The sequence below is a fragment of the Lagopus leucura genome, unplaced genomic scaffold (assembly GCF_019238085.1).
Source record: "Lagopus leucura isolate 7727_CA_CO unplaced genomic scaffold, USGS_WTPT01 Super-Scaffold_100002, whole genome shotgun sequence".
Lineage (NCBI taxonomy): Eukaryota > Metazoa > Chordata > Aves > Galliformes > Phasianidae > Lagopus > Lagopus leucura.
Genome location: NW_024962263.1, coordinates 5631122 through 5645051, shown reverse-complemented (window position 1 = coordinate 5645051; position 13930 = coordinate 5631122). Strand labels below are relative to the sequence as shown.

The 13930-nt window shown below is 41.9% G+C and overlaps 1 protein-coding gene across 1 annotated transcript; it reads right to left on the bottom strand.

Annotated features, from left to right (window-relative positions):
- Positions 1-2018: 2018 nt before the first annotated feature.
- On the bottom strand, positions 2019-13681 carry CD83 (CD83 molecule). The gene is made up of 5 exons (XM_042869598.1): positions 13574-13681; positions 13280-13410; positions 5367-5580; positions 5171-5274; positions 2019-3645 (listed from the first exon to the last, which is right to left on the bottom strand). The coding sequence occupies exons 1-5, from the start codon at positions 13614-13616 to the stop codon at positions 3490-3492; spliced, it is 648 nt and encodes a 215-aa protein (XP_042725532.1). The 5' UTR covers positions 13617-13681; the 3' UTR covers positions 2019-3489.
- Positions 13682-13930: the final 249 nt, after the last annotated feature.

The following is a 13930-nucleotide window of genomic DNA, read 5'->3' as shown; positions in this document are numbered from 1 at the left end:
GGCTTAGCTCAGGGCTATAACTCATACGCTCAGCGTTTTGTGGATTATGTCCTTTAGCTTTCCCTCATTGCTATTTTGTATATTCATTTAGCTTCAGTTGCAGTTTCTCTTTGGGGGTAATTTCCCTGTGTGGTACACTGTTTGTCTGCATATTCCTTAATCACAGGCATACAAAGTAGCTTTTTATGTGTAATTTCACATACGGTGCTTATTGGTATCTTTGAATGCAGATGGCTCACCTTTGGACAAAGCAATACAAAAATACACGTTAGGGTGTTGGTCAAGGGAAGGGATCAATGATAAAAAAATATAAAACAAGCAAAAAATATTAAGAAGAAAATTTCTGTGTTAAGGCACTCAGCATAGCTGGGAAATCTCAGCTCATTTTTGGATTCTGATCCAGGCTGCTTCAGAAGTGCTCCAATTTCCAGGTGTCATCAACTTTAGTTTATAAAAATAAAGATAATGGCATTTCCTCCCTCCTGGGTTTTTTGAGATCATTTGAATTCCTGATTCTAAGAAGTGTTGTAAGAAAGTAATATAAAGAACTGTGCTAGCATGCACATATGCTAATATCTTAGAAAATTAAAGACATTGATGAGAAGAGTCATAAGAGAAGGGAACAAATGTTTCTGTCCAAGAAAGCAATTACTCTGTATAATCAAAACAGTGTCTAGATTGTGCAATAGACAGATGTGCTCCCTTCAGTTCTGGAATCTGAAGAACGTGTGCATGAGCTCATCCCAGTGGGATGGCTGGGCAGTCATTTCGAAATGGGCTGTTTAGATGCTCAGATCCATGTTGCAAGAAAAGGACTGGCCCTTCTGGGATGCTATGCTGAGAAATGTGTGGCTCACTCTGTAAGACTGTCAGCCAAGACATGATTTCTCTTCTTGTTAGTGCTGAAGGCTCTGTAATATATTAGCTTTTTTTATCTTTCAGTGGTCTGGTTCTCATTCATATCATTTCCAGCTAATGTTAGCTTTTGTCCTACAATACGGTGACAGTTTCTTTACATCTTTTACACACCAGACTTGCAAGCACCTTCATCACTTTAGAAAGCTGTGTGCTTCTTTCCAGCTCTTCGATTCAGTCAAGCATCTTAGCATCTTCATCACTGTTTACTCCTCCTAAACTCCTTTCACACATTTAAGTGGCCTTGAAATAATCACCTCTAAAGCACGGCAGGGCCTGCAGCAAATCTCCAGAATCTGCCAGCCTGAAACTTCTGATCCTGAAATTTGACTCCCAGTGTTGTAGCCCCCAGCCCAGTCTTCCACCTTGCAGACAGTTTGGCTCAGGACAAAAAAACATGGGCACTGTTGTTTATACAGAGTCTCCATTTTTCATTCAATCCTGATCTGATCCTATGCATACATCTGAAGGAACAGTTTTTAAAAAGTGTTTCAGCCTTGGCTGCTGATTTTGTATCAATCCCTGTCACCTGAATTTTCCCTTCTTGCCTCCTCTAAAAGAAATCAGTAAATAAACTGAGAAAGAAATCAAAAAGCAAAAATAAATGAATAAATAAATAAAAGAAACAATCAGATATTACATATTCCTGACCACATGGAGAAGCTTGAAGTACCTGGGTCACTTAGGGGGCTGTTACACATTCACAGTTCAGCTCATATTACTGCCATCTAAACATGCAGGTCAGCCATGATGGTGCCCCGTGTTCAGAAGCAACACAGGTAGACTGAAGCATCCTTGTGTTTCACTTAATTACTTGTCTGACAGTAGGGGACAGGTGTTTGGGGACATTCTTTGGACAGAAAGGGGAATTTCGAGGAAAATTCAAATAATCTTAATTCGTTAGAAATGCATGAAATTATCCATTTCTTAATCAATTATTCACACACACATGCCTTCTCCCACCGAAGAGGCTGGATCAGGCATCTACATTATTTGATGTAATTAAGTTGATTGTAAAAGAAATTGCAATTGATACGGAGTATCTCTGGGATTATTTGCCATATGTGGCATGCAGAAAAACAAACGGTACGTTATCTCTGAATTTTTATTTCAAGTATGTTACACACATTTACACGTAAAAATTGATTATAAGAAAGCAAATGTGATGTTAATTTACCATGCCCCAAGTAAATTCCATACCCCTTGCAACCATTCTTCTGGTCAGAAGCCCCTCAGATTCCATCAATGTAGACATCTACCCCACTCACAGAGACGCTGCTGAGTGATGCACGGTGCTTTCCTCCCATCATCACTTCAAAATTAGTCAAAGGATTATAGAAAGAGCCTCCTTGTCACAGCCTGAAATTCCAAACTGCACTGAATAATCCTAATGCTGCAGTTTAGCTTTCAAAGAGTTTTTGTGTGCTTGACTGGCTTGTTTTGTAGGAGGTATTGATTGTGTTCTCACATGTTTGCAAATTCTCATTTTATGGCACAAATCTTCCCATGGTGGCATAAATATCCGCAGTCACTCGAGACTCTACTTGCTTCACCAGCAGCACTGTAAAGGTGGTCACTTAATTTCAACCTCCAAAGTAATTCTTGCCCTCTTCAGCCCAAAATGACAGGTCTTCTCACCCTTGCATCATGAGCCTGAATTTGGCTTCTCTCATAGCCTTGTTTCACATAAACTGCATGCTGTTAACATCGAAAGCTGGTGTTTATTTGCCCCATCTTCTGTTCCTGTTTCTCCACAGCTGACTTGATACATCTCAAAGATGTAGATGGTCTGTTTCTCCCTTGGTCATTACTGCTATCATTTGATCGATAGAGGCTTCAATTCATACAGTTGAAGTTGTGTATTATAAATCACTAACAGTCATCTTTGCATGTCCTTAAAATTGCATGCTGCTTCCCTCTTATTTTTGCTTCTTTAAAGTTAACAGTTGTATAGAAGCCTCTTATGGATGAACCTATCTAGAGATGCCTCTAGAAAATGTCTGATGGACACACTATGCAAGTGCATACCTACTTCTCTTGCAGAGATAGGGTTCTTCTCAGTCCAGAAAGACTTTCAAACTATTTTCTTCCTTCCTTATCTGTCAGTCCAATATTTAAAAATGAATGTTGATGTGATTCATCCAGGAATGGTGATACCACAGCAGGAATCATACCAGTTAGTTCACTGACAAGCCTAACCTCCAGCCTCTGCACTGCCATGGTGCCCCTATTACACAATCTTCACATCACAAGAGTAGTCTGTCTGAACAAGAGGGCTGCATGACAGAGTGAAAAATGTTGATACCAGCTTCTTAACAGCATTGTAACACAGTTGTGTAGCTGCAATGGCACTTGTTAGCAACCTAGCACCAAGAGGTTACTGTAGTGCATAATGGTGCTTTTTGAAGGCTTGTCCAGAACAAGCACATCACTGACAGGTCACCCATACTGTCGGGCAGTCCTGAAGCAGCCATATGTCACCATTTCAGCCCTCTTCATATCACTCCGCTATCTATCTCGTGGCATTTGTTCACTGATGAACCTACAATCAATAGGTGCCATCAATAGGGCCAATTAAATAGAACTTGAAGTGAGGCCACTTTTGCACGTGCTGCCACTGTTTAAAACCCGGAATGTCGTCATTTCACGTGTGCTGATGAGAGTGAGATTGTGTTTTGATTCTCTTCTGTTTTTATCACTGGCAGACATACTCTCTTTTCTTAGACATGTCTAGAATAGAAGAAAAAAAAAGAAAAGAAGACTTAAAATTGAGAGTTTTTGTGTACAGAACATTTTTGAAGTTCAAAAGTTTTGCTTTTTCTCCTTAGCTCATTAAATCTTTTGCATTTATTTGTCAACAGAACCATCCAGTACAAAAGAAAGGTATTGTTTCTTACCCAGTCAGTGAGCTTTGTAGGTCAAAAAGTCACAAAGAGAAATCTCTATTTGGTTCATATTTTCATGCAAAGATGTTTTGCATCAAATGCATTTGTACCTGTCCTCAACACAGGCCAGTCTACAAAATATTTTCATCATGTTGTCAAGGTGAATCCCCAGAACTGCCACCAATCTTAAACCTAATATCACTTTTGAATTTAGTGGAGATTAGGCACAAAGAGGACAAGGCAACCTGTAAGAACTTAACAGACGTTTAAAAAACAAAGCTCCTTTGTGAAAACGGGGCAATATTAAATGCTGATGAAAACTAGGTTGATACCTGAAACTGGACTCTCACCCAGGAGTAAGATATGGGTCATCCCACCAGAATGGTTATCTTCTGATGTTGTTCTGCGTTTTTTAACAGCACCAATAAAACTGGATTTTTTTTTATCTCTGGGAATGGGAAATTTCTTTAGAGATCTGAAATTCTTTCAGGACACTGAGCAGAACAGAGGCATCTGCCTTTTCTGAGTGATATCCTTGCTTTCATACTTTCATCCTAACAAATTCCTACAAGATTTATCTTGTCAAACTTTAGTCTGAACAGCACAAATTACTGGCAAGATTGTCAATCTAAGAAAGAGACAGGCATAAATTTAATTGCTCCCTGAAGGTACATGAAAAGCTGCATTTAGCTGCAGCTAATTAGATATTCTCCAATCAACAGTTACGATTCATCTGCTGATGAACAAAACAATAAGGCAGATATGGAAATAGACAGCAAAAAGTTCAATTTGTCCTCCCAAAATGTTGGGGTTGTTTTCTCTTTGTTTTTAACAATGTTATCTGTAACTCTATCTCGAAGCATTCCCACAGGAAGGGGGAGGGAGGAACAAGCCCATTGTTTAGAGGTGCTGTTGGTTGAGGCTCACGATGACTCTAAGTCAAGAACTGTGAGTTGCCCGGGTTTTGTGCTTGGTTCACCATTCTATGATTTTATATTCTATGTTTCACTTTACAGGTCTGAAAAATGAAGCAAAAAATAGGTAGACTTGAATTTGTCTGTTGTTCTGTCCTGCAAAGCAATGCCATAGGTGGGATCTGGAACCCAGAAGCCTGTGCCTCTCTGTCTGAGCACATTCTGCTTCCGACTACCAGACAAGAAGGACTGTTGCACTCTTAACTCTTAAACCAAAGAGCACTTGCACTTGGAGTAACTGGAAGCAGAAATGAGCAGCAGGGTGCAGGAAAACAACCGTCTGCTTTGAGTTAGCTCAGGGTGGAGTGAAATGTTTTATCTCTTTGGGGCTCCATCCTGTGTTCCTTGTGCACCTGAGTTTCTGCCTGTCTTTGAAAAACAAAGGGAATTACTCACACAAGTAAAGAAGATGAGCAACAAGTAAAAAATCCCAAGGCAAGTCAGCATGAAAAGCTCGGTTTTGTATTTTTTCAGTTTTTCATCTTCTATTCCAGGGCAACCTAAAATGTAAAATAAGGTGTTATGCTTTTCTGGTGTCCGTAAAATATTTTTTAAACTGTTACCTTCATGAAATGCTAACAGAACATGATACCTGTTACTCTTAGTGTGATGGTGCCACTCAGGTTGTGGTCTCCCCTCTGTTCCCCCAAAGTGCACTTGTACGTGCCACTATCTTGGCTGGTGGCATTTCTGATCCTCAGTTGAAATGTGTTGTTGGAGAGCTCCAGTGAACCTCCAAGTCCTTTTGGATAATGAGATTCCACGTCAAGGAATTTCCATGCTATTCTGTCACCAACTCCAGCCATCTGGAAAACACAAATACGTTTCTTGTCTTGGGCAACAGCGTCATCCTAAATTCTAGAGGAGAGATTTTGAAAGCTGGCTTATGGCTGAAAATAGAAGCCGAAGAGAGATGAGGAGAAAAAAAGCTCAAGGGTGAATAGTACATTCATGCTCACAATCAAAACGGTTTTCACTATTTGTCTAAATACAATATTGAAGAAAGTATAGCCTGCCCCCAGAAAGCACAGTGCCTCTCCGGAGGAGCAGCAGACCCCCCTCCCATCAACTCTCTGTTGAAAACAAAGAACACAAATTGCTTCGACTCATTTGGATTCACTTGCGTGAAGGTCACAAGCAGGTTTTTGGTGTGCTTTGGGAGCATTTGTACGTTGAATTTCTTAATTGTAACCAGAAGAGCTACATTCCTTGGCACTGCTGAGAGGCTACGGGAGGAATAAAGCGTATTCCCAGAACAGTTTGTATGGTGGAGCGATAAGATGCACTGAAAATGACAATTGGCTAGGAACCACAAAGAACAGAGGAATCCCTAACCTGATTTGAAAGATGGAAGAAGGGTTTGAATTAGTATATGTCCATTCCTATTCGTCCGTGTCTTTCTGGGATTCCAGGCAGCGTGCCTTCTGTGAAGATTTCCTGAGCAATCAATGAATTTGGGCTTTCTGTGGACCAGCAGAGCCAGAGCTCGCTCACACAGTCCAAGGCTTAATTTTTCATCCAAATCTATCACTAATATAAGCCAAAGCTTTTTTAGTGTTATTTCTTGTTTTATTCTAATAGACATATTTTTGGGCTGCACGACAGTGCTTACATTCTATTGGTATAGCTACTGCATCAGGGTGCAATGGTTACGCTGGAACTTATTAAAATTAACACAGCTGAGGATAGGAGAATCTGGTTTCTCTTTCCTGTGTTTGCATGAGGAAAGCATACTCAAGGATCTGGGGAGAAATACAGGCTTGACGCTTTGCTGTACTTCTGTGCAAAATGGTGTAAAAAAAGCTGCAAGTCGGGGAACTTTTTAGGAACTGGGGAATCAGACAAAAGCACAACATCTTCATTATTGTTAATATCCTTTCTCAGAAAGTGGGTTTTTTTATTACTATTTGGGGGGGGGGATGTTCTCTAAGCACGTAGCTGAAACACAGAGCAGTAATTCCCTGGGACTTTCCACACCTTACCCAGTAAGAGAGAACAAAATACCTTCTTCCTCTTAATCCCCCCGTAAATTTACCCCGGCTCCTCTTCCTTATTATGCTTGATCCCAAGCAGCTCAGGGACAAGCAGTGCCTATGATGGCTTTTAGGCTGTTGAGACTCACTGTATTACAGGGATGGTGATATCTTCAGGCCCTGCATGCTGCCAGGACTGCAGCCAGAGCAATCTGAGTACTGGGTTCAGCTCTGGTTACACGTGGGTCAATAGCAGTTAAGTGGATAAAGTTGACCTCCCTCAGATCTCATTTTCACCACTTTCCCTTCCTTTGCCACCCCCTTCCTCACTGAAATGCAAAACTACCCATAAGGCAATAAAGAGAACAAGCCTGTGTGCCCTATTTCATCTGTTTGTTGGCTGGGTTTTTTTGTTTGTTTGCACTTTCTTTTTTTTTTTTTTTTTTTTTCTTAAAAAAAGAATAATTATCAATAATAGCATGACTAATTGCTGCCCAGGGTGGTAAATGGTACAGCGATACTTGTGGCTGAGGTCACACTATGATCACTCTGCATGCAATTGTAATCACTGCTGGTGTAAGGGAGAACTCAACTAAGTCCATGTACCCTATGATTCCACTTTCTTATTTTAGAGGGGTCACTGAGCTTTGTTACTGCCTCCAGAGCTTCTTGAGGTGCACATTTAAGGACAAATACTGTGACAGCATCCTGGGGACAGGCTGGCCAGAGGGACTCCTATGTAAGGCCAAGTAGAGCAAAGCCTGCAGAGCCGTATGAACTATGCTTTTGCTGCAGAATAAAAGACAGTTATGTGACGGCCTCACCAATTACCCGTGGGCTCCCTGGCCAGGGCAGAAATCAGGAGAGCCCTGGATGCGGGGTCGAGACCCTTTGCCTTTAGGGAGGAGAACGGTTCATGCGCGCGGCTGCAATTCTAAGATTGCGTGCAGCTCCTTCTCCATTAAATCTCCCCTTCCCTTGGAGCAGAGGCAGACTAGACTGGTGCTGCTCAGTGCTCGCAGCCTCCCTACATTTCTGAGGCTACAGAGACACCTGGTGGCATTTACCCAGCCCTTACAGGCAGCGCGGCCATCCCTGCTCAGGGGTCACTGCAACCCCTCCGATGCCTGAACCAACGCAATCTCGGCTCCTGCCATCTCATCAAAACACACCAAGCCCTCCCTGAGCAGCGAGGAAACACTTGAGCAAGTTACCACGGGAAGGCCCTATGCCCCATCATTTGAAAGGAAACCCAAGAAGTGTTGTTCAGCCTCTCACCAGAAAGATCAGTGCATAGCTCAGGCACCTACAATCACCCAGCAATAACCCACGCTGGCTCTCTTTCAGGTGGCAGCACACCACAAGGTAAATGCCAGGGCTGCCACCTAATAAATTCCACACAAGCATGGAGGGAGCGAAGCAAACGCTGTTAGTGTCAGCAAACCACTTGTGTAGAGTTGGCTGCTAGAGAGTACTGAAGTGCAAGTTTCGCTGGGAAGTGAGAACCTGCAGGCAGGCAGCATCATTCTGCTGCATAAAACCCTCCATCAAGAAAACTAAGCAGCAAAAGAAATGTAAGCCTGCTTATTTGTTCTGTCAAGTACATCATAGGCAGTGCCCTTGTTTTCAGAAGTCAGCTAGGGAAGTTAAATCCGTTGTTCCTCATCACCTCCAAAGCAATGAGAAGAAATAGAGTGGGTGTGAAGCCTTCATCCTTTGAGATGTTTAAACCCTAACTGGACACAGTCCTGAGCAACTTTCTCTGGTCACCTTACTGTGGTGAGTTTCAGTGAAAGTTACACCAGTTCTCAAAAGCTTGGAGACATTTGATCCAAAGAAGATATGATTTCCTCACATGTATTCTGTGATGAGGTTGATGCCCCGTCCCTGGAGAATTTCAAGGTGAGGCTGGGCACCCTGATCTAACTGTCCCTGTAAATTGCAGAGGAGTTGGACTAGATGGGCTTCAAAGGTCCTATCCAAATGTAAGGATTCTATGAATCTATGATTCTCTGGTCAGCTGACTGATTGCACATCAGGAGTAGTAAAAGTGTAGATATTATAGGATATAAATATTTTCAGATCTGATTGAAAGTAATACTGAGCTGACACATTTCTGGTTTCTGACTGGATGAACTATGACAAATAGGTAGAATAACGCCTCAAAGATTTCAGAGCTCTTCAGCAAATATTTCTTCCTCATGGAACTTAAAAATAAGGTGGTAGAAGGAGGAGGAGCCCTTCTCTTGTTCTGAGCAGGCTGTCCCTTAGCTGTAGTTTTGAAAACTGCTATAGCCTTACACAGTTGTGTCACTAAACAGAGGCAATTCACCCGTGCTGTAGTGCTTGCACCTAACTAATCAATTAAAGCTTGGTTTTATCATGTACCTGTGAGAGCAACCTGGTTTCAAGTCAACTCTTATTCTCTGCTCTCACTAAATACCTTTTCTCATCACACCCTTCCCAGACTAAGGCGATACTTTGGCTCCTAGGTAAATCAAGCTGCCAATACAATCCACTTTTCCCACAAAAGCGAATTTTTATTTGAAACAAAATGGTTCAGGTCCAAAACTGATGCCAGCTTAAAGGCGGAATGCATTAACATAAATCTATTTTCTTTTTCTGAGGGTGGGATGATTGTAAAAATAGTTTTGTGTAAAATTTCACCACGAATAAAGACCAAGCTTAAACATTTGACTGCTAAAGAAATCTAAATACTCTATATCCAGCCAGAAGGGATTTATTTTCTGAAATAAAATATCTAGAATCCTGGCAATGCCTGACAGCCAGCATATAATGAATCACAACTGAGCTGAAACCACTTAATAGGTGCATTTTGCAGCACTAAAGCACTTTCACATTTGATTAGTGCTGAAGATGCATTCATATGGTTCCTATATGGTATTATAATAGAGATACTGCTGTTAAATTTGAGGAATAACACACACACACACACAAAGTCCCCTAAAACTCTATATAAATTGTGAGCAAGTGTGAGTGAACTCTGAGTGTGCTTTAGAAGAAAAACAAGCGCACACACACACAAAAACAAAAACAAAACAAAACAAAACAAAAAAAGAAACCAAAAACACCAAGAACCCAAAGCAACAGCAAAGGAATCACACATAACACATTATCTGGGCCTGGTCAGAAAATTCCCTGACTCGGCCACAGAGCCTTTCTATTTGTTAAGCTAAGGGCACAAAGCAGCGGCTCTTTGCATGTCAAGCAAAATAATTGTTTTGGTCATGTTCACAACTCCCTTTCCATCTCGGTCATGAATGCATTGGAGCCACTTGGAGCTAGATAGATGTCTGAGCTTGACTGTATTTCTTTGGGTATGTTACCAATCAGACTGGAATAATATAGAAAATATTTACCTATGCCAATAGATAATAACTATGCACATTTAGCAGAAGTTATTCCTTTGAAAGAAGGTGATATTAATGTGATACATCTATAAGATCTACTTTTATTTTACAATACAACTTCCTTCTCTAAATTTGCCACAGTATTATATTTTTCGGGGAAGTGTGATAAAGTGTTATTTCTCCACTGAGGTGCAGCCTTCCCTCTTCTTCCTCAAAATCTGTTTTAAATTAAGACTGTTCTGGCTATCACATGAACAACATAACTAAATAACCACTGGGACTTCATCTGGGTATGTTTCAACTTGATTGTCAGGCTGGATATAAAGCGATAGTTACGTGTTTTTATGAAGTGGTTCTCATTTTCAGTGTACCATACAAAGACAAACTGTTCAGTATTCAGTAGCAGTGTGAGGCAGAATGTAGAAGTGTACCATACAAAGACAAACTGTTCAGTATTCAGTAGAAGTGTGAGGCAGAAGGTAAGTGAAGTTTCATTACCCAGATTCTTATTTCATAGATGGGCCACAGAAATTCAAACCAGTCTTTCCATGGGCAATTGCCAGTTCCTGTGCTCTTATGCCCTGGCTATCAGTCTTCACTTGCAAAGCATCTGTGTTGCTCGTGGTTTTATAGCACATGAGTTGCCCTGTGTCCCTAGGAGTGGACCACCCTTAATGGCTAGCACTGTTATAAACGTACAGAACTATTCCCACACTCGATCCCATGCCTACAAACAGTGCAGAAGGAGTTAAGGATACTTCTGGGTGTTGGACAGATGAAACACACATGCCTATTTGCAATCTGAGACATTAGCAAAAGCGAAGAAACTGATGACTGCCGTGCTTTGTTTTTACTTTCAGTTGCACTTTGACACCAGAATATTAACTCCTTCAAACTATTAGTTCTTCACACAGAACTGTAAAAGCGGGTACTTTTAAATAGCATAGCGCTTCTTTTTTAAGCAGGTCGTAGAAAACTACATAAAAGTATCCCTTACTTGGTTGAAGCATGCAGAGGTGTCAGTGGGAAGAGGGGTTTTTTACCATGAGTTCACCCTGTGCAAGGAGCTGCACGTGCAGCACTGTAACACCGTCGCCGTAATTTTTTAAGGCAGCAGAAGCAAAGGTTAATTGCTTGCATTTATTGCACAGTTCAAAGTGACCTCGCACAAAAGATCTAGCCTAACAGCTGTTTAAACTTTACAGTCTGAAATTTCATACCGTTGGTCGGAATTATCTTTTAATTAGCCCTTTGAGGGTATATGTGGTGTTTATTGATTAATCCTTTAGCAGTTGTTTTTTAAATAACAGCTCAATTCTGTGTTGGGTAGCCTAGTTACACCCCACCGTTCCCCTGAGATCCTGAAGTTCAGGATGGGGACTGCTGCACACAGACAACGAGGGGACAACAAGCAGGGAGGACTGCAGAGCAGAGGGGCCTAGGAGGCACATTCCAAGGCTGGGTTTAGCCACCTCCTTCTCTTCAAGATGATACCCACTCTGCTAGCCCTAAAAGTGGAATAAGCATCATTTCCCCAGTACAAAATGGAGAACAAATCACTTTCTCCCGTTGAGAGGCTTTTTTAGATTTGATGCTGTGCTTTCCTAGTATGGCTAGGGCTGTGGCTTGAGTTAGCGTCTCCAGGAGTGGCATTAACTTCCCATTCCTACTTTCCATCTCACTCCTGGGACAAATAACCAGAAGGACATAATAAGTTGGTTGTATCAACCCCTGTGGGTGGCAGCCATTGCTGCTGATTTGATTTTAACACCCATTCTTATGCCAGTGCCAGCAGAGCAAAAAGGAGTGAGGTCCTCTTGTGTTTGACACTGAAAGGACTGCACTTCCTGAGCAAAACAGATGAAACAAGATGAGGAGATCATAAGGGAGAGGAGATTCATGGGACAGGGCAGTGCCAGTGCCAGAGTGCTTCAAAGAGGAGGAGCACAGATGAGGGCTGCCAAGGAGGGGATATACACAGCAGGCATCATCAAATATCACCCCCTCTTGCACGTGCAATCTGTTTGTGCTCAGGTGGAGCTAAAAGAGCTATGTGACAACACAGAATTGGGCTTACAGGGTTTCACAGTGCTTTTGGCTTTCAGCTTCTGTTTGCTGTCTGTGCCTTCTAGCTGCCACTGGGCCCTGAAGGATGTGCTCAGTGTTGCAGTGCAATTCAGATGTGTTGGCAGGTTCAGCTGCAGAAGTCTGATTGCACGATTTATTCATTTTCCTTTGGGGGAATAATTTTAAAACTATATCTGACCAAACTGCTGGGGAAGCCAAGGCTGTAGCTTTATGTTGTGGCAGAGATAAATAAACAGTTCTTGCTCATCAAAAACAGGGGCACAGCATGACAAAACCCTCCTTTTGCCTGTTAAGCAGCACACACTATTAACTCAGTCTGTGTGCTGATATGTGAATACACAGTCCCTACAGAGCAAGTCAATGGACACTTCTTCAACCAGTGGACAACTCTGTCTCTTTTTCTATGAAAAATTTCATACCGAAAGTGGTAAATGGTACCTTCTGCTCATTAGCCAATGGATCCCTGTAGCTCTCCCACAGACAGGCAACAAGCAGGGTACTCCTGATTTGGAGATGGCAGGTAAGTCAAGGCAACCAAGACGTGACTTAGTTTACTTCTACAAACAGATGACTCAGGATTTATTGCTCTCTGTCTGTATTCTGCATATCCTTCCCTTATGTTCACCTTAACTAGACAAGCCTTTCAAAGTAATTGTGTCTTTTTGTTTAGCTCTTCTATTGCAAACTAAAAATCAGTTCTTTTCTGAGGAAGATTAACCAAGAGACAGCATTACTGGTGTTACAAGGTTTTCTAAAGAAAATCCTGGAAAGTCTCTTTGAAGTGATGTTTGGCAGGCTGCACATGGAATAATCCCTAAATTCTGGTCCCTGCAGGCTAGGAATAGTTATATAGAAAAGCAGGCCAAGAGCAATGCAAGGGTCATGTTCAAACAGTCTGCCTACAATGACACAGAAACCATCTGTTCCCCACGATCAGCTCAAATGCTGCCTTATCTCTGCTGCACTGACAGAAGGATGCCTTTTCACAAAAAAGCCCATTCTGCACAAGAGAAGCCAGTATCAAGTAAGAAGGCAAAACAGACTACTCAAGTTACTTCGGCTTTTTTTCTTACTTTGTACCAAGACACTGCCTGGTAGGTGATCGAGGAATCCAGAAGAACTTTACAGGGCAGCAGAGCTTCTTCAGAGCATGTCACAGCAACATCTGGGGCAGCCACAGCAGCTCCATTGATCAAGCTCCAAACTGCCAAGCACAGATATAAATTGTTTCTATCAGTGATCACCCACGTAATCCTTTCTGTCTTCCCAAAACACATCCCCATAAAATAAGCATTAAAAATAAATAAATAAAATAAAATAAAATAAAACAAAACAAAATAATGAAAACTGTGAGGCTCTCTACATACCATTGCACAGGGTGATGAGCAGACTGTAGGCTGCTGAAGCCATGGGTATTGCTGCTTCAAATCGCAGAGCAGCAACACAGTGCCTCTTTGCTGGATGGACTGTGAGAGCAGAGTGAAACTGCTTCTGCTTCTGGAGTGATATTTCTGGACACAGACTGGGGAATCCCCCAGAGGTCTTACCTTGTGGTGCCCCACGTCACAGCGAAAATTCCTACGTGTAGGAGCCTGTGCTCCTCCCATCAGATAGTTAGGTCACTCCCATTTCTCAACTGCCTGCGCTGGTAGAGTCTCTTCTCCTTTATTCTTTTCCCCCTCTGCATTGATCTGAATAGAAATAAGGTTGACTGTGAGGTGCTG

What these genes read in the sequence shown, in the direction of transcription:
- CD83 (XM_042869598.1), bottom strand. Translation starts at nt 13,616, where the DNA reads ATGGCTTCAGCAGCCTACAGTCTGCTCATCACCCTGTGCAATG. An exon ending in CATCACACTAAGAGTAACAG is followed by an intron (nt 5,275 to 5,366) that starts GTATCATGTTCT and finishes TTTACATTTTAG; the next exon opens with GTTGCCCTGGAATAGAAGAT. An exon ending in TGCTCATCTTCTTTACTTGT is followed by an intron (nt 3,646 to 5,170) that starts GTGAGTAATTCC and finishes CTTCTATTCTAG; the next exon opens with ACATGTCTAAGAAAAGAGAG.